This window comes from Bubalus kerabau, chromosome 15, assembly GCF_029407905.1.
Source record: "Bubalus kerabau isolate K-KA32 ecotype Philippines breed swamp buffalo chromosome 15, PCC_UOA_SB_1v2, whole genome shotgun sequence".
NCBI lineage: Eukaryota > Metazoa > Chordata > Mammalia > Artiodactyla > Bovidae > Bubalus > Bubalus kerabau.
The window spans coordinates 22,271,155-22,291,367 of record NC_073638.1 but is presented as its reverse complement, the minus strand read 5'-3'; the positions used below and the strand labels follow the sequence as shown (position 1 = coordinate 22,291,367).

At 39.6% G+C, this 20,213-nt stretch overlaps 2 protein-coding genes and 1 pseudogene across 2 annotated transcripts in view; 2 read left to right on the top strand and 1 right to left on the bottom strand.

Annotated features, from left to right (window-relative positions):
* Positions 1 to 58: 58 nt before the first annotated feature.
* PIH1D2 (PIH1 domain containing 2) lies at positions 59 to 6,393 on the top strand. The gene is made up of 6 exons (XM_055547984.1): positions 59 to 197; positions 1,229 to 1,431; positions 1,839 to 1,962; positions 2,394 to 2,639; positions 3,878 to 4,143; positions 5,889 to 6,393. Exons 2-6 carry the CDS (start codon positions 1,255 to 1,257, stop codon positions 6,021 to 6,023), a joined length of 948 nt encoding a protein of 315 aa, XP_055403959.1. The 5' UTR covers positions 59 to 197; positions 1,229 to 1,254; the 3' UTR covers positions 6,024 to 6,393.
* A 1,480-nt stretch (positions 6,394 to 7,873) lies between these two features.
* DLAT (dihydrolipoamide S-acetyltransferase) overlaps positions 7,874 to 20,213 on the bottom strand; it is a 35,171-nt gene continuing 22,831 nt past the window's right edge. Inside the window, exons 12-14 of the mRNA XM_055547983.1 lie at positions 11,862 to 12,024; positions 10,475 to 10,611; positions 7,874 to 9,890 (exon numbers count right to left, since the gene is read on the bottom strand). Coding sequence (XP_055403958.1) covers positions 9,761 to 9,890; positions 10,475 to 10,611; positions 11,862 to 12,024 — 430 coding nt within the window. The 3' untranslated portion in view covers positions 7,874 to 9,760. The remainder of the gene's footprint in view (positions 9,891 to 10,474; positions 10,612 to 11,861; positions 12,025 to 20,213) is intronic.
* LOC129628027 (HIG1 domain family member 1A, mitochondrial-like) lies at positions 19,627 to 20,108 on the top strand (annotated as a pseudogene).

Here is a 20,213-nt window from a genome sequence, read left to right as displayed (position 1 = left end):
GCAAGGTCCGTCCTGGAAAAGAAGTGGGTCAGGCTAAGCCGAAAAGCAAGTCCAGCACCAAAAGGAGAAGACTCGGGAACTGGATGTAGAAAGATAAGACCTTTCTGTCTGGAGCTTTCCGGACTCAATTAGATGTTGTCCCAATGTGGTTACCCTGGTAACAGGCGTCGCGTTTTGTCAAGAAACCGAAGGAAGAGGTAGGTTCGCAGACCTCTGGAAAAATTAAATTTCCCATTTAGTCTAATCTTAATGTAGTATTTGGAGAATCCTCCTCATTCTGTGGATGCTGTGAGATACGTCTCCATTGATGGAGGGGGCTTAGAGGGAGGTTATATGAAGTGGTATAGAGAATATTATTCTTGGCAGGTGTTCCAGCCTCTCCGTATTAGCTTACTTAATCCTCACGATAACCCTATGAGATAGATATTATCGCCTCCATTTCGAGGAGAATAAACTGAGGCACATGTGTAAATTAACTTCTCAAGATCACACAGCTAGTAAATGATAGAGCTAAGAGTGGAATCTCGACATTCTGGCTGCAGAGTCCATGCTTTTAACTCCTAAACTATGCTGAGGATTGAGAAAATCTCATGTGACCCTCAACCCACAGCACACTTCTAGCAAATTCAGGCCCCAGTTAGCATATACCCGGGTGTTGAAACAATAAAATCCCAAGAAATCCAAACTTTAAATGACCTCTCAAGCGGAGAAGGCACTGGCGACCCACTCCAGTACTCTTGCCTGGAAAATCCCATGGACGGAGGCGCCTAGTAGGCTGCAGTCCATGGGGTCGCGAAGAGTCGGACACGACTGAGCGACTTCACTTTGACTTTTCACTTTCATGCACTGGAAGAGGAAATGGCAACCCACTCCAGTGTTCTTGCCTGGAGAATCCCATGGACAGAGGAGCCTGGTGGGCTGCCGTCTATGGGGGTCGCACAGAGTCGGACACGACTGAAGCGACTTAGCAGCAGCAGCAGCAAGGCTCGTGAGGGTCTATGCAGAGGTTAAGGACTTACTATCTAAGAGAGCATCTTGAGAATGTAAGAAAGGGTACTAAATAGAGTACAAGGAAAAGATAAAACAGTGCTGATCCATAATCTTTTAGGCACTGGTGTTAAGAATAGCTGTCAACTTCAACAAAACAGCCCCTGAACTGTTCCCCCTCCCCCCAAAGAATAGATTTGAGGGGAGATTTTTTTCTTCCTTAAGTCATGTCTTTCCACAGGCTTAAGAGGCCTATTCATCTCAATCATGGAGTCATCCTCAAAGGGTCTGCTTACCCAGGTTACTCAGTTCTGGAACCTCTTAGATGATCTGGCTGAAAGTAACCCTGAGAGCTATCAGAAGTTCATTCAACAGCAGCTCAAGGAGGGGAAAGAGCTCTGTGCTGCCCCAGAACCACAGCTCTGTCTACAAACCAGGATCCTGGTATGTAGAGTTGGTGCCCAGAGAAAGCAATTCCTGATTGAAATGGTCCTGAAATAACCAGACAATGGCTTACCCTTAGCTATTACTACTTCTACATAAGAACATTGAGGGAAACTGTCACTCTGAATAATGGAAAATTGAATGTAATGTGAAAGACAGTGTTGATGGAATAAGAATGGGAATTTCATATTTGACACATTTTGGAGATTCCAAAATCAGTCATTTTTCTGCTAGAATAAAAATCAAAAGTAATGTAATTATTTAATAGAGAATAACATAGTTGGAGATTTTTCAAATAAAGAGAACTTATTTGGTTGGGGAGGTAACTCTGTGATGAGTTACCTTTAGGATATTTTTAAAAATTTTAAAAACTGGATTTTGAGACATGCAAATTTTTTGCTTTCTAGAAACCGAAAGAAAAATTACTTTTTATCAACCTATGTCAGTGGAAAAGGATCCCAGCTCCACAATCAGCCACTCATCCAGTACCTCTAAGTATTGGCAGACCAGAAGATACATCTGAGACATCAGGTACATAGAATTATGGGAGAGAAAGCACATTTTAAAAATTGGGATGTGGGAATAAGCATGGGCCAGATTTTACTTGGTAAAAAGGCATTACATATTTGGTCATGGTATAGTCAATGAATAATAAGGGCCCATGGGGTTGCAAAGAGTCGGACACAACTGAGCGACTGAACTGAACTGGATAAGGGTACTTTGTGAAAATTGAATACTATTTAATTTCCTAATAATATGAGCTATTTTAATTCATTTAAAATGCCAAGAAATGCTCTAATTGGAATTGTATATATATAGCACCATTGTGATTATCTTTGAAGATACAGAAATAGAATCTATACTTTTCCATCTTTATCAGGATATGACTTAAAATATTACCTGACGATATCATTACTAAAACAAATTGTCTTTATTTCACACCTTCTGAATTACACACACAGATGTTTACACAGTCATCGATGTTGCCTATCATCCTGATGTTCTCCAGGCAGCAGAGAAAGACCAAGTGAAAAAAGATCAACTGATACGGATGACCATGAGATGCATTGAGGAACAATTCCAGTTTACTCTCTCAAACTGTTACTATATTACCAAATTTAGAATAAAAGGAAGCATTCAAAGAATGAAACAAAATCTGATGGGAATCCAAACCAATCCCGCAGACTTAAGAGAGAAAATGAGAAATGGTAAGTTAATGAAATGTAATGGAAAGTGATCTGATTTAAAATGTTTTTTGCTTCTGGTGTACATTTTGCAAACTAGAAATCTCAATTTTAAAAGATGAGAAATTTACAATAGAAAAATATATAAAGATTAGATATTAGAAATATTAGCATGTCCCAACATAGATGCTGGAGAAAGCAATGGCACCCCACTCCAGTACTCTTGCCTGGAAAATCCCATGGACGGAGGAGCCTGGTAGGCTGCAGTCCATGGGGTCGCTAAGAGTTGGACACAGCTGAGCAACTTCACTTTCACTTTTCACTTGCATGCACTGGAGAAGGAAATGGCAACCCACTGGTGTTCTTGCATGGAGAATCCCAGGGATGGGGGAGCCTGGTGGGCTGCCATCTATGGGGTCGCACAGAATCGGACATTACTAAAGCGACTTAGTAGCAGCAGCAGCAGCAACATAGACAGAGGCTTCCCTGATGACTCAGTGGTAAAGGACTCACCTGCCAATTCAAGAGGCATGGGTCAGATCCCCAGGTCAGGAAGATCCCCTGGAGAAGAAAATGGCAACCCACTCCAGTATTCCTGCCTGGGAAATCCCATGGACAGAGAAGCCTGGCAGGCTACAGTCCATAGGGTCTCAAAAGAGTCAGATACAATTTCATGACTAAACAACAACAACATAGATGGGCCTAGAGATTATCATACAAAGCGAAGTAAATCAGAAGGAGGAAGACAAATACCATATGATATCGCTTATGTGTGGAATCTAAAAAACGACACAAATGAACCTATCTAAGAAACAGGCTCATAAAGAAAAGACTTGTGGTTGCAAGGGAAAGAGAGAAATGGGCTGGGAATTTGGGATTCGCAGATGCAAACTATTATATATAGGATGAATAAACAACAAGGTCCTATTGTATGGCACAGGAAACTATATTCAATATCCTATGATAAACCATAATGGAAAAGAATATGAAAAACATATAACTGGGTCTTTTTGCTATTCCACAACCCTGTACAGCGACAATACTTCAATAAAATTTTAAAAAAATATTAGCAAGTCCTGAAAGATAAATCCTGCAAACTTTTAAACCAGATTCTCTGGTTTAAGAATCTTTTAAGATTCCCAAACCAATTTCCCTGCAGCTTTGTCTGCCGTCTTGGCTAACACTGCCACTGTCACAGCACTGCCTGATAGTATTTCATGTGGATTAATTTTGTGATTTCATTTTCCTTTTTTAAAATAAAGAACTAACCCTTGAGAAGATAAGAAGCAGTACTGTGAGCAACTCAGATCAGTTTCCTCAACTTCTACTGCCAGAAAACCAAGTTTCAAGTAAAACAGCATGTCTGATAGAAGAGATTTCTAGTACAGAGATTGAAGTGGAGATGAAGAGACCAGCCTATGAATTAAAAATTGTGGCAGATCAGAATGAGAAACCTCTGAAAATTGAATTAAAAGTTGAATTACCTGGTGTTAATTCAGTATCTCTCTGTGACCTTAGTGTTTCTGAGGTAAGCTGAACAGGTAATACTGTAAATTTCTATCAGTCAATAATCACTATGTTATGCTGCAGTAAAAAAAAAAACTCCACAATCTCAGTGGCTTAAAATAATTTGCTCAGGTTACATGTCAACTCATCCTGCTTTGCTCTGTGAGTGTTGCACATTTTAAGATACAAGGTGAAAGAACAATTTTCACTTTAGACAAGTCATTCTGATGGAAGAGGGAAATAGAAATGGTGAAACCATGCAATAGATCCTAAAACTTCCTCTCAGATATGGAATCTATTGCTTATGCTCACATCGTATTGATCAAAGTAAGTCAGAAGGCCAAGTCCTACATCAGTATGGCTGGGAAGAACATTCTTCTCACAAGCAGTCACTGGAAGTTACATAATAAGGATGCATAAATCCTCTTATAAAAGAAAAGCAACAATCTACAGTCTACCACAGTCCACCCTCTTGGTCACAAGTATTTGCTTCTTTTCCCAAGAAAAATATCTCCAATCCCAGTATCAGACTCTGAAGTGCAAGATTTTGCCATCATAATCTGCACTAGACAAAATTTGCATTAACTGCAATGACAAGTTATCTATTTCTGTAACCCCATGCATCAAACAATGTAGAATGGAGAGAGAATAACCACAATCAACAGTCTCAATTCAGAAACTGGAAAACTATAAGGCACACAGTAGTTATTGATACTCAGCAATTCTAAAATCCTGGTAGGCAGATAGTACAAGGGTCCCTTTCCCGGAGGTAGAGGATGTTCTTGCTGAGGTCCCTTGACAAGCTTCCTTGATTATCTAGCCTCCTAGTTCCATTATTTTCCATGACTTTTAGCTCCATTCTTTGGGAGGTTTTTTTCTCTTTCATAATCTACCTTAGCCATGCCTGAAAAGAGCGTTGAAGACTATGCTGTCATTTGGTGCTGAGGAGCTTACTCAGCCTGTTTGCTGCCCATGGAATGTTGAGGCTGAAAGGTTATTTCTCAATTTTATTACTGGTTGAAAATAAAAATTGGTTCCATTTTTCATTCAAGTCTTAAAATTTATGGGCTCTGTATCAGTTCAGTTCAGTTCAGTCGCTCAGTAGTGTCTGACTCTTTGCGACCCCATGAATTGCAGCACGCCAGGCCTCCTTGTCCATCACCAACTCCCGGAGTTCACTCAGACTCACGTCCAATGAGTCAGTGATGCCATCCAGCCATCTCATCCTCTGTCGTCCCCTTCTCCTCCTGCCCCCAATATTCCCTTTCAATTCTTTATATTCCCTTGCAAATTGAGAACTTTTCTAACTTCATCTTTTTGTAGTACCTTGTTAAATGTAGCCAACAGAACCAACACATCCAAATAACATTCTATTTTCCCATTTCTGTACCTAAAAATACAAGTTAATGAGGTAGATTGTCTTCCAAATTATTGTGCTAAGGGCGTTGTCACCATAAAACATAGATCACCATCCTTCCAGTCTCCAGCAAGTTTTCTTGCTGTTTGCTGGTCAACCGTGAAGTCAATGCCACATAATTTATAATGGCAGCATCCATCTTATGGTACTGTTATCAATTCACTTTTAATGCACTGAACCACCACCACCTCAGAATCTGAGGGATTTACAATACCTTTACTGCTCATAAGTGGACCCTCTTCTTATGGAAAAGGAGTGAATAACTGGGAACAATAAACCTGTAACAAATTCTAACCAGGAAATACTTTTCTATTTTCATCTTTTAAAATCTCTCTTTATTTTTTTTTTAGGATGATATATTGATCGAGGTCTCTGAAAAGTACAGATTATATCTAAACCTTCCAGAATCTGTGGATACTGAAATGACTACAGCAAAATTTATCAAAGAGAAAGCCACTTTAATTGTCACGATGCCATTGGTGTAAGTTAAAAGCATCAAGTATTTGGAGTTTTTTGTGAAAGTCATGTGAATTAGAGGGCCTCCATTATCTGTGAAGAGGTTTATCTTAAAAACTTTTAAGTTTCATTTTCTAGGAGTTTCTTTTGATGGAATGAGATTTTCTCATCAGCTGCTTTTTAAAATTCTTTCTCCTCAAGTAAACTTGGCATTAAGCAGAAACTACCAAAAAACAGTACTGCCATGATATACTTGTTTTGAAGATATTTGTAATGGCCTCAAGTAACTTAAATACCATTTGGGAAAAGTCTGTCTCCAGGTATTATAATATGTAAGAATTCTTTGTTTACTAGTTGAAAACATTTTTGTCTCTAATAAATTCTTGCATCAGGAATAAATACCAGACTGTGCAAGAAGTTTTTTTACTACCAAGATGTGCCTTAGCAGTCAAAGTTTCCTCCAGCAGTAAAGATGTAGGACCAGTGTAATGTGTAAATCTTTGCTTCTGTGAACCTCTGTACTTCTATAAAGCAAGCTCTGCCAGGAGTCCAAGCCACCCAGGCCTACCTCCCTTTAATATCAGGTATGGACTTGTCTGTGGATTAGATAAAACGATGCAGTGACAGTCATCAGGTATTATTACACGTAAGACATAAAATACATCCAACTCTAATTTAAGGCAAAGGGGCTGACTTTGGGACAAGTGCCTTTCTCTTAAGAAAATAACTTTTAAAATACGGAAGTGATGTACTTTTACTCCCATTCATCCATCAGTTCTTTGTTCAATACAAAAGTATGTTTTCCAATTTATATCCAAGTAAGCAACATTCACACCCAACTTTAAACATCCCTTGTCTTTTCTAAATACAAAACACTCTCCTTGTAATTATGTTTCTAATTCAACATAAGGTCTTTAAATTTCTGATTATTACAGAAAATCAGAAATGAGTAATTTTCTTAAACCTGGTGTGGACTTGAATTTTTCTAGCAATAGGATAATTTATAGTTGGAAAGTTTTCTAGAACTGTGATATCCTATACTTATCCTTCAAAAGATTTGGAGTACTTTGAACTTTTCTTCTACAAAATCACTGTCAAACTTAATTTCTATAAATTCCCATACCTACTTACACAGAAATAGCTGAATCTCTACTCTTGCACTCTCACACTTAGGTGTTACTTACATCAGGAGTTATGTAATTGTGTACTTATTAATGAGTACATGATCTAGCATGCTTAAGTTAAAATGGTAAACTTACATCCGAGTTTTCCAAAATCCCTTCACTTATAACATCTCCACCTCCCCCTCCCTACAAAAAGCAAAACTCTGGTCAGGAAGAGCATCAGCTAATAATGAACAATTGAGCAGTTTAATCTGAATCTTATCAAGATATTTCTTCTTCAAAACTGAAAACTTTGAGATGGACATGAATTATCCTTGATTTAGATACCAAACTCTTCTACAAACTTGGCTTTAGAGATTAGGAATCAGTAGTGATTATTTTCTCATGTCCTCCAGGGTTTATGCATTACTGAGTGATGAGAATTCTTCACAGCACATTCCTGGGACCACTCGCACTGGTCAACCTCTGTAGTCCAGGCCTTGGGATACTACTTCATTCACAAACCTCAGGAATGGAGTTTATAGCCAGCAGAGCCAGACCACATTTCCTTCTTGCTATGTGCCACCTCCTAACAAGAGGGCTCCTTGAGCCTGAAGGTTAGATTATATGCTCCCAAATTCAGAACTTATTTTACCAATTCTATAAACTCAAAATGTATCTGTATTAAGAGCTTACCATGTATATAGCTGTTCCTGGTCTTAAAAAATCTAATGTGAAAAATAATTACCAACAAATCAAAAATATTAGACAAGACATGTTGAAAACATATAGTTTAATTTTTCAAACAATCTAATTTGAACCAAAACACTATTTCTAACACTTGTTCATTCCATCTGGTAAGGGAAATATACTGAATCCAAATTTAGATTATAGCTCAGGTTAATTTTTAACTCAGAACAATTTTTATTAGAATGAAACTTTTAAATTTTTCTCTCAAGGGAACAACAGAGCCATAAACACTACCAAATAATGAATTATCTTTGAAGTTTCATGTATTTGAACCAGATGTGGCTCATACTACTGATGGTCCCTTGTCATAAGTTTGTTCCTTCTCCATAATCTTCAATTCAAGCTAAAATCACTACTGAAAAGTCAGATTAACGTATTATTTTCATAATAATACAGCAAGGAAAATATTCCTGGAATATATCGAGTGTCACTTGTGCACCATGTAATAATGAACATTTAGAAACAGATTCAACATTGAAAGACCTAAATTTCAGGGAATAGTTCTGCATATTACATTTTATAAGGAGGATCAGATTTGCTAATAGTCATAAACAATTCCAAATTTATTTATTAAATCACATCAATTCCAGAGAAAGTCTAGAACTGCAATAATGTTTCTAATTCATTTTTATTATCCTGAATATCACCACCCCCACCCCCCTACAGAAAGGCAAATTGTAAGAAAATGGAAAATAAATATTTAGGCTGATAAGGTAGCAAACAACCTAAATAATCTTTTTCTCTCTGATAGGATTTTAGGGTTTTCTTATTTTACATGAGACAACATTGGGGTGGAAAAACATAGAACACTTCTTTTTGTACACATTTAACATTTTCCACTTTATCCAAGTAGAAATGACCAGTTTGTTCCAGTCATCATCTTTTATCACTCCAAACTATCCACTAGTGTATGAAAAAGGGGAGCCTTTTTCTTTTCAGACACAACTTGATGATAAATGGACTTTGGCACATATCTCACTAGGAACCATATTTACATATATACACTTATTCCATTCCACAGTTACTTGATACAAGTTTTTCAAGTACTTACGTAATAAATCCTAGTAATTTAGTTCACTTGCAAGTAACCACTAGTTAATTTTACAGGAAAAATTCTACTTTCACAAGTTCACTCTGTTAAATTCTATAAGCATATTCTTTTATTTGAGGCAATTATAGAATTCTGCTCTCACAATGACACATTTAAATTATTTAAATAGATACACACACAAATTCTCACTTATACCAAGAAGCTGGTTCATATTTATACCTTCATCTCAAGAGGAGAAAACAACCATTTCTGAATTCATAGAAAAATAAACAAAGATCAGCTGGTTGAACAGTCCTATGAAAATGTTGACTTTTAAAGTTTTCTCATACTTTCCTTTAAGTTCTCCGTGCTTCTCATCCATGATAAACCAAGATTTATGTAACAGAAAATTTTTAACTAGGTTTAAATTCCAAAATCAAGTTTCAGTTCAAATCCTTTCTCCAAAAGAAGTAGTTTTCCTGACTTCTCTTTTCTCAAATTTAATCAAAACATTTGAGGTAATTAAATTTCAAAACCTCAAAGTCTCATCAAGGTTACTTTTATGTGCCTGTCTCAATAGGGAACCACAATTCTACCTCTGCATTTCCAGTGGAAGGACTTACCACCAAAGGGCTATGCCATAGGCCCCTTGACCTGGAGTACACAGCTTAAAATCTGGTGTTTATTAAATGTGCACAATATTGGGATGTAATCGGCATTTTAAAAAATTCAGTAATGCCCATTACAAATAACTTATCTGGACAGACTCAAAAATAACTGGTTAACCTTAAAATAAAAAGAGAACCACCGTTTAATGACATATTAATACCTTGGTAAGAATGAAACAGTGTGACCTAGGAGAGTCTAGAAATTCTTGGATTAATTATAACAACATGGTGATAGGTTTTTCAAGGTACTTTCTAAACTCAGCAAGCCACTGGGCTCCAACTGCTCCGTCGACAACCCGGTGATCACAACTGAGTGTAACAGACATCATGCTGGCCACATCAAATCTAGAAAAAGATTAAAAAAACATTATTAGGTATTCTAAAAACAATCACTAGATGTTAGCTAGTAACCAGCCCAAATGCCAGCTCCTAACTTACAATCCCAACCAGGTAAGATTATTTTTCTCCTACTCTTCATGGGTTGTACATCTCTAGCTCAAATCAATAGTTTGAAGAAACAGACCAAACAACCATCTGAAGGATACAGGTCAGGAAACAACAGCCCACAGGCCAAATCCCACCAAACACAGATGTACTGGAATACATTTTTGTATTGGCTGTGCCTGCTTTTATACCACAGTAGCTGAGTATTTGCAGTAGCAACTGTATGACCCAGAAAAAATAAAACATTTACTAACTGGCTCTTTAAGAAAAATTATGTTGACCCCTGACCTAGAGTAAATAAGACTTCCCATCTCAAATAGCAAAATAAGAAGAGTTGGTGCCCTGAGAAACTTCACTCTGTGCTTACATCTAGCTCTGTGTGAAGCTCCAGTATGCCATGCCAATAATTATAAAACCTAAGACTCAAAGCCAGGTATACTGTAATGAAAGTAAGTTTACAACTCCCTCTCCATTTTGGCACTTACCCTTTTTCATTATCTGCTGGAACCAGTCTATCCTCTGAAGCACCAATTGCCAAAATACATGCTTGAGGTGGGTTTATAATAGCAGAGAAGTTCTTAATCCCAAACATTCCTAAATTTGAGATCGTAAAAGTGCCACCCTAAAGGGAAAAAAAAAGATTTAAAAACAGATCATGGTAACTGCTTGTCAATATAAATCGGAAAAAATGACAAATGTTTTGTGAAAAAACCTTAAGATGTTTTACTTTAAGAAGGGATTAGCAACATGGATGAACCTAGAGATTATCATACTAAGCAAGTCAGAAAGAGAAAGACAAATACGGTATCATTTATATGTGCAATATAAAATATGACACAAGTGAACTTATCTATGAAACAGAAATAGACTCACAGACATAAAGAACAGACTCATGGTTGCTAAGGGGGAGGGGGGGAAGGTTCAATTGGGAGTTTGGGATTAACAGACACAAACTATTAGATATAGGATGGATATACAACAAGGTCCTCCTGTGTAGCACAGGGAACTATATTCAATATCCTGTGATAAACCATAATGGAAAAGAATATGAAAAAGAATGTATGCTGCTGCTGCTGCTGCTGCTGTGTCGCTTCAATCGTGTCCGACTCTGTGCGACCCCAGAAGACGGCAGCCCACCAGGCTCCCCGTCCCTGGGATTCTCTAGGCAAGAACACTGGAGTGGGTTGCCATTTCCTTCTCCAATGCATGAAAGTGAAAAGTGAAAGTGAAGTCACTCAGTCATGTCCGACTCTTAGCGACCCCATGGACTGCAGCCTACCAGGCTCCTCCGTCCATAGGATTTTCCAGGCAAGAGTACTGGAGTGGGGTGCCATTGCTAGACATGTATAACTGAGACACTCTGCTGTACAACAGAAATTAACACATTGTAAATCAAGTATACTTCAATAATATATTTTCTAAAAAAAGGACTCAACTACCATTAAAAAAGGAAAATGGTAAGTATATGAGGTGACAGATACGTTAATTACCTTGTCACGATCACAGAGTATACATATATCAAAACACCAAGTTGTACAGCTTATATATACAATTCCTATTTACTAATTACACATAAAGGTGAAAGGGAAAAAAAAGAAAAGACTGAATGGGGTACACTTTGCTGAAAACACACAACCATAGCCACATGAAGACAAGTCAGTTGTGTGGCTTTTGCACACTACTTGAAAATGTTTTTTTCAGCTTTTGATAGATTACTCAATTTTTCTTTATTTTCAAGACCTTCTGTCAGTGAGAACACAAGGCAGAATCAAAAAGTGGTAAATGCAATAAAAGCAAAGGCCAACTTTAAAAACAATGCAATTCACTAAAATAGCATAGTAACATTCATAAAGTAAATACATAATACCTTACCTGGAACTCATGTGGTTGTAGTTTACCCTCTCGTGCTTTGGTTGCTAAAGAAACAACATCATTAGCAATGGTTTCCAGTCCTTTTATATGTGCATTAAATACAATAGGTGTGATGAGTCCTGCAGGAGTACTGACTGCAACACTGATATCAACAACATGATTTCTATTTAAAAAGAAAAAAAGGAAAAGTAAAACTCAATATATCATCAACTGTTAAGAGTCTGTGTCAGGTTAAGCAAGAATAGTGGTATTCAGTCTGTGTTACTTTTTAGCCAGAGAGATCTTGCCTGGTTTTTCAATTTTGCTATGCCCTCTCTTAGACCTGCACTTTTGTTTTTTTAGACTTGCACATTTTAAAAATGAATGAGCAATGTGTCCGTAGATCGGCTTCACTTGTACTCACTGCTGCTGCTGCTGCTAAGTCGCTTCAGTCGTGTCCGACTCTGTGCGACCCCAAAGACGTCAGCCCACCAGGCTCCCCTGTCCCTGGGATTCTCCAGGCATATCGGCACTGACCAACATCATGAACATAATTGGGGAAAAAACATTCAGCATCCAGTGAGAACTGAAAAGAACTCCTTAGGTTTACGAGATGAAGAGGACTGGCCAGAGCTTCATCTGCAAGCAGAGCTTGAACAGATAAAAGCAAGACTGAAGGGAAAGAACTGCACAGGGGCAGAAAAAGGAGTGCGCGCATGATAGGGAGGTAGTGCTGTCTCAGAACATAAAAGCAGAATTACTAATCTTTTCTATGCTACAGACATCATTGCATTTGGGTCCCTTCTCAGAATTTTTAAACACAGGAAACAAAATACTTAAAAAAAAAAAAAAGAAAGAAAGAAAAAAAACCCCAAACAAAATATACTGAAATTCAGTTACTGAACTATTCAAAAAACAAAACTGTGATATATGTGCTTCAAAAATCTTGCAGCAGATCTAATTATGGCTATGCTTTTGAAGTAGTGATATATTTTAAGACATCCATAACAACTACAATGCATATGAAAACAACTCGATTTTATTTGGTTATCAGAACAAGTATTAAAACACCTCTTTGATTTGTTCTCTATAATAGGAGAAAATGCTAAATTTCACATTGAAAGTGAAAGTCACTTAGTCATGGCCAACTCTTTGCGACCCCATGAACTATACAGTCCATGGAATTCTCTAGGCCAGAATACTAGAGTGGGTAGCCTTTCCCTGTTCCAGGGGATCTTCCCAACCCAGGGATCAAACCCAGGTCTCCCACATTGCAGGCAGATTCTTTACCAGCTGAGCTACAAGAGAACCCCAAGCATACTGGCATGGGTAGCCTATCCCTTCTCCAGCACATCTTCCTGATTGAGGAATCGAACTGGGGTCTCCTGCAATGCAGGCACACTCTTTACTAACTGAGCTATCAGGGAAGCCCAAATATCACAATAAAGATTATTAAAAAAGAATTATATTTCCCCCCCAACCAAGTTTCCAAACTCCTGAACTGTATCAGGATCTCCTTAGGGGTTGTCTGTGTAAGGCCCCCTGCTAAAGTGTTCTGCAATTAAGAAAAAAGTTAACAAATGTTGGCAAGGATGAAAAGGGTGAGAAAGCATAAATTATAAATTGTTGGTGAGAATGCATTAATAAACTGGTGCAACCACTATATGAAGACAGTATGGAGGTTCCTTAAAAAAGTTAAGTAGAACTATTATATGATCCGGCTGCGACGCCCAGGCGTGCCTAAGCGCCGGCGGGCTGCGACGCCCAGGCGCGCCTAAGCGCCGCCGAGAGGAGCCACCCCACGTCTGAGGTCAGGGGCAGAAGCCGGGAGGACCCCATGCCCGAAAGGCGGCAGCCAAGAGGAGTTACCCCACGTCCCAGGTCAGGGGCAGCAGCTGAGAGTACCAGACTGCGACGGCGCATGAACGGCCAAGAGGAGCTACCCCGCGTCCGAGGTCGGGGGTGGGGGTGGGGTGTGCAGCCGAGAGAAGATACCCAGCGTCCGAGGTCAGGGGTGGCGACGAGAGGAGTTACCCCGCATCCGAGGTCAGGGGCGGCGGCCGGGAAGAGCTACCCCACGCCCCTAAGCCAGAGGCCAGGAGTGGCGGGTGGGAGGAGCTACCCCACGCGGGCTTGGAGCCCTAGAGGAGCTATCCCACGTTGAAGGTCAGGAGGGGCTGCGGTGAGGAGATATCCCTCGTCCAAGGTAAGGAGCAATGGCTGCACTTTGTTGGAGCAGCCCTGAAGAGATACCCCACGCCCAAGGTAAGAGAAACCCAAGTAAGACGGTAGGTGTTGCAAGAGGGCATCAGAGGGCAAACACACTGAAACCATACTCACAGAAAACTAGTCAATCTAATCACACTAGGACCACAGCCTTGTCTAACTCAATGAAACTAAGCCATGCCCGTGGGGCAACCCAAGATGGGCAGGTCATGGTGGAGAGATCCGACACAATGTGGTCCACTGGAGAAGGGAATGACAAACCACTTCAGTATTCTTGCCTTGAGAACCCCATGAACAGTATGAAAAGGCAAAATGATAGGATACTGAAAGAGAAACTCCCCAGGTCAGTAAGTGCCCAATATGTTAATGGAGATCAGTGGAGAAATAACTCCAGAAAGAATGAAGGGATGGAGCCAAAGCAAAAAGAATACCCAGCTGTGGGTATTCTGTGACTGGTGATAGAAGCAAGGTCCGATGCTGTAAAGAGCAATATTGCATAGGAACCTGGAATGTCAGGTCCATGAATCAAGGCAAATTGGAAGTGGTCAAACAAGAAATGGCAAGATTGAATGTTGACATTCTAGGAATAGGCCAACTGAAATGGACTGGAATGGGTGAATTTAACTCAGATGACCATTATATCTACTACTGCAGGCAGGAATCCCTCAGAAGAAATGGAGTGGCCATCATGGTCAACAAAAGAGTCCGAAATGCAGTACTTGGATGCAATCTCAAAAACGACACAATGATCTCTGTTCGTTTCCAAGGTTAACCATTCAATATCACAGTAATCCAAGTCTATGCCCCAACCAGTAACGCTGAAGAAGCTGAAGTTGAACGGTTCTATGAAGACCTACAAGACCTTTTAGAACTAACACCCAAAAAAGATGTCCTTCTCATTATAGGGGACTGGAATGCAAAAGTAGGAAGTCAATAAACACCTGGAGTAACAGGCAAATTTGGCCTTGGAATACGGAATGAAGCAGGGCAAAGACTAATAGAGTTTTGCCAAGAAAATGCACTGGTCATAACAAACACCCTCTTCCAACAACACAAGAGAAGACTCTATACATGGACATCACCAGATGGTCAACACCAAAATCAGATTGATTATATTCTTTGCAGCCAAAGATGGAGAAGCTCTATACAGTCAGCAAAAACAAGACCAGGAGCTGACTGTGGCTCAGATCATGAACTCCTTATTGCCAAATTCAGACTTAAATTGAAGAAAGTAGGGAAAACCACTAGACCATTCAGGTATGACCTAAATCAAATCCCTTATGATTATACAGTGGAAGTGAGAAATAGATTTAAGAGCCTAGATCTGATAGAGTGCCTGATGAACTATGGAATGAGGTTCGTGACATTGTACAGGAGACAGGGATCAAGACCATCCCCATGGAAAACAAATGCAAAAAAGCAAAATGGCTGTCTGGGGAGGACTTAAAAACAGCTATGAAAAGAAGAGAAGCGAAAAGCAAAGGAGAAAAGGAAAGATAAAAACATCTGAATGCAGAGTTCCAAAGAATAGCAAGAAGAGATAAGAAAGCCTTCCTCAGCAATCAAAGCAAAGAAATAGAGGAAAACAACAGAATGGGAAAGACTAGAGACCTCTTTAAGAAAATCAGAGATACCAAAGGAACATTTCATGCAAAGATGGGCTCGATAAAGGACAGAAATGGTATGGACCTAACAGAAGCAGAAGATATTAAGAAGAGATGGCGAGAATACACATAAGAACTGTACAAAAAAGATCTTCATGACCCAGATAATCACAATGGTGTGATCACTGACCTAGAGCCAGACATCCTGGAATGTGAAGTCAAGTGGGCCTCAGAAAGCATCACTACGAACAAAGCTAGTGGAGGTGATAGAATTCCAGTTGAGCTATTCCAAATCCTCAAAGATGATGCTGTGAAAGTGCTGTACTCAATATGCCAGCAAATTTGGAAAATTCAACAGTGGCCACAGGACTGGAAAAAGTCAGTTTTCGTTCCAATCCCAAAGAAAGGCAATGCCAAAGAATGGTCAAACTACCGCACAATTGCACTCATCTCACACGCTAGTAAAGTAACGCTCAAAATTCTCCAAGCCAGGCTTCAGCAATGTGTGAACCGTGAACTTCCTGATGTTCAAGCTGGTTTAAAGAAAAGGCAGAGGAACCAGAGATCAAATTGCCAACATCTGCTGGATCATTGAAAAAGCAAGAGAGTTCCAGAAAAACATCTATTTCTGTTTTATTGACTATGCCAAAGCCTTTGACTGTGTGGATCACAATAAACTGTGGGAAATTCTGAAAGAGATGGGAATACCAGACCACCTGACCTGTCTCTTGAGAAATTTGTATGCAGGTCAGGAAGCAACAGTTAGAACTGGACATGGAACAACAGACTGGTTCCAAATAGGAAAAGGAGTACGTCAAGGCTGTATATTGTCACCCTGCTTATTTAACTTATATGCAGAGTACATCATGAGAAACACTGGGCTGGAAGAATCATGGGCTGGAAGAATCACAAGCTGGAATCGAGATTGCTGGGAGAAATATCAATCACCTCAGATATATGATGACACCACCCTTATGGCAGAAAGTAAAGAGGAACTAAAAAGCCTCTTGATGAAAGTGAAAGTGGAGAGTGAAAAAGTTGGCTTAAAGCTCAACGTTCAGGAAATGAAGATCATGGCATCCGGTCCCATCAACTTCATGGGAAATAGATGGGGAAAGAGTGGAAACAGTGTCAGACTTTATTTTTCTGGGCTCCAAAATCACTGCAGATGGTGACTGCAGCCATGAAATTAAAAGACGCTTACTCCTTGGAAGGAAAGTTATGACCAACCTAGATAGCATATTCAAAAGCAGAGACATTACTTTGCCAACAAAGGTCCGTCTAGTCAAGGCTATGGTTTTTCCTGTGGTCATGTATGGATGTGACATTTGGACTGTGAAGAAGGCTGAGCGCTGAAGAATTGATGCTTTTGAACTGTGGTGTTAGAGAAGACTCTTGAGAGTCCCTTGGACTGCAAGGAGATCCAACCAGTCCATTCTGAAGGAGATCGGCCCTGGAATTTCTTTGGAAGAAATGATGCTAAAGCTGAAACTCCAGTACTTTGGCCACCTCATGTGAAGAGTTGACTTATTGGAAAAGACTCTGATGCTGGGAGGGATTGGGGGCAAGAGGAGAAGGGGACGACAAAGGATGAGATGGCTGGATGGCATCACTGACTCGATGGACGTGAGTCTCGGTGAACTCCGGAAGTTGGTGTTGGACAGGGATGCTTGGCGTGCTGCGATTCATGGGGTCGCAAAGAGTCGGACATGACTGAGCGACTGATCTGATCTGATCTGATTATATGATCCAGCAATTCCACTCCTGGGTATATATATCCAGAAAAATGAACATACCAATTAAAGACAGGGAAGCAATCCAAGTCCAAGTGCCCATCAACAGACAAGGGATATCTCACTCACTCACACACACACATATACACATGCATAGGAATATTACTTAGCCATAAAAAAGAATGAAATTCTACCATCTGCAGCCACATGGATAGACCTAGGGAATATTACGCTCAGGAAATAAATCAGAGAAAGACAAATACTGTATATCGTATATGTGGAATGTAAAAAATAATACAAATGGATTTACTTGCCAACAAAAACAGAGAAAAAAAACTAGTGGTTACCAAAGGATTGAGGAAAGGGCAGAGTGACAAATTGGGCATATGTGATTAACAGATACAAACTACCATGTATAAAATAGATAAGCAACAAACATATATTATAGAGCACAGGGAATTATAGCCATTATCTTATAATACCTTATAAGGGAGTGCAATCCACAAAAACACTGAATCACTATGTCATAATCCTAAAACTAATATAGTATTATAAATCAACTATCCTTCAACTTAAAAAAGTTAAACTTCACATGAAAAAAGAACTCCAGCTCTTTGGAGATTATGGGTACCAAACCCCTCAGTGTGCCCAAGCTGGCCCGAGGCAGCAGGCTTTTGCCAGTTGCAAACATAGGGACCTGCTCTAATAATTCAGTGATACTCAGCAGCTACCACAGCTGGGCTCTGGCCAAGGTATCACACAGCAGCACTGCTTTCTTAATTAAATTATCCTGTTATTACAATAATGTTTAAAAATACTCCTAATAGAGTAGGGATGGTGTTTCCTATCTTGTTCATCACTAAACCAGTCAATTGTAAAGGAAATCAATCCTCAATATTCATTGGAAGGGCTGATGCTGAAACTCCAATACCTGATGCGAAGAACCAACTCATTAGAAAAGACCGTGATGCTGGGAAAGACTGAGGGCTGAAGGGGGCGACAGAGGATGAGATGGTTGGATGGCATCACTGACTCAAAGGACATGAGTTTGGGCAAACTCAGGGAGATGGTGAAGGACAGGGAAGTCTGGTGTGCTGCAGTCCATGGGATTGCAAAGAGTCAGACATGACTAAGCAACTGAACAACAACAAAATCCAGTTAACACTGTACATTCAATAAATATTTGTTAAATGGCTGTATGAACAAATAAATGAAGGGCATTTGGTAAGGATTAATAAATAATGCATAGAACTTGAGCTGCAACCACCATCCTTTCATCTAAGTAGTGTTTCCTTCAGATACTCTTAAAAGGTTAAACAAATTTACCCTACAATCCAGCAATTCCACTCCAAGGAGTCTACCCAAAAGAAATGAAGACATATGTCAGTACAAAGAATTGTCGTCAAATGTTCATAACCGTGCTCTCAAAGCTATGTCTATGTCTTAATCCCAGAGTCTATTAATGTGACGATATTTAGTAAAAAGGTCTTCACTGATATAATCACGCCCTTGAGATGAGTTCACCCTGGGTTATCTGGGTGGGCCCTAAATCCAATGCCAGTTGTCCTTGTAAGAGACAGAAGGGAAGACATGGACACATGAAGGCCATGTGAAGCTGGAGCTATGCAGCCCCAAGCCAAGGAATGCCCGAAGCCGCCAGAGCTGGAGAGAGCAAGCAAGAGTTCACCCAAGACCCTGTGCAGGGAGCATGGTCCTGCTAATACCTTAATTTCACACGTCTAACCTTCAGAACTAGGAGAGTAAATTTTTGTTAAGCCACAAATTTTGTGGTGATTTGTACTGGCAGCCCTAGAAAACTAATATAGTCTCTAAAGAATAGTAAGACCCTCAGATGTTCTCTAATGGCAGGGTAACCAAGACGAAAATCAGAATCAGTAAACCATTTTTCAGTCTCGGGAAACATGTTTAGTTTTCCTAGGGAGTTTCAGATAGAAACTGAAACTTTTTTTTTTTTTCTGAAAGAAACTTCAGAAAGAAATGATGATAAGCAATTTAAAAAACTATACTATAATCAATCTGGTTGGATGATGGGTTGTGTATATGTGTTTGTAAAGAGGGTACAAAAAAGCTAAAATTTAACCTTCTTAAACAGAAAGGTGATAAATGAAAAACTGACAAAAAGGCAACAGAAAAACGTTATGTAGAAATATGAAGGTAGACGGCGTATGTGGGAGCCAGGTCAGAAGCCAGTAGGAACCTGAAATGTCCTGTAGTTGTCTAAGATTCTTCAACCACCATGTCAAGCAACACGCTTCTCTTTCTTCATATGATGAAGATCAGGGATCTACACTCATCTGAAAACCTAGAGAGGCACCATCTGTTCCCATTGGAATGGCACGTTTTGCAGCAATCATTGCATATGGATTACATATATGGAAGAGCAGGATAAATACTGTCTGTTCACCTGACCCACATGCGTGTGGCAGTCCAAGGCTTTGTTCTGGGAGCAAAGGCTCTTGATATGGGCGATTCCCCATATCAAGAATTCTGGGCAAAACCTAAACCTTAGAAGAGGAGATGCCATCTTGGTCTTGGCAGTGCTTGCTTTAGTTAGACATCTCCTATTGAGGTTATATGTTTCTGCTGAAAATAAATTATTTGGGTCAGACAAGAACATGGTAATTTGAATACTGGTTTCCTTTCTTGCAGGCTTGATTTGCCTGGTGGCCAAGTTACTGGTGACTAGTTCACTAGCTAGGTCACTCAGGGGAGTCGGATTAGCACAAAAGAAACATGCCACTTTTAAATATATTTGCTAGTGTTACGTGTCCACCTTCTTAAACCCTTCT

What these genes read in the sequence shown, in the direction of transcription:
- PIH1D2 (XM_055547984.1), top strand. Translation starts at nt 1,255, where the DNA reads ATGGAGTCATCCTCAAAGGGTCTGCTTACCCAGGTTACTCAGTTCTGG. An exon ending in AGATACATCTGAGACATCAG is followed by an intron (nt 1,963 to 2,393) that starts GTACATAGAATT and finishes TTACACACACAG; the next exon opens with ATGTTTACACAGTCATCGAT. An exon ending in GTGACCTTAGTGTTTCTGAG is followed by an intron (nt 4,144 to 5,888) that starts GTAAGCTGAACA and finishes TTTTTTTTTTAG; the next exon opens with GATGATATATTGATCGAGGT.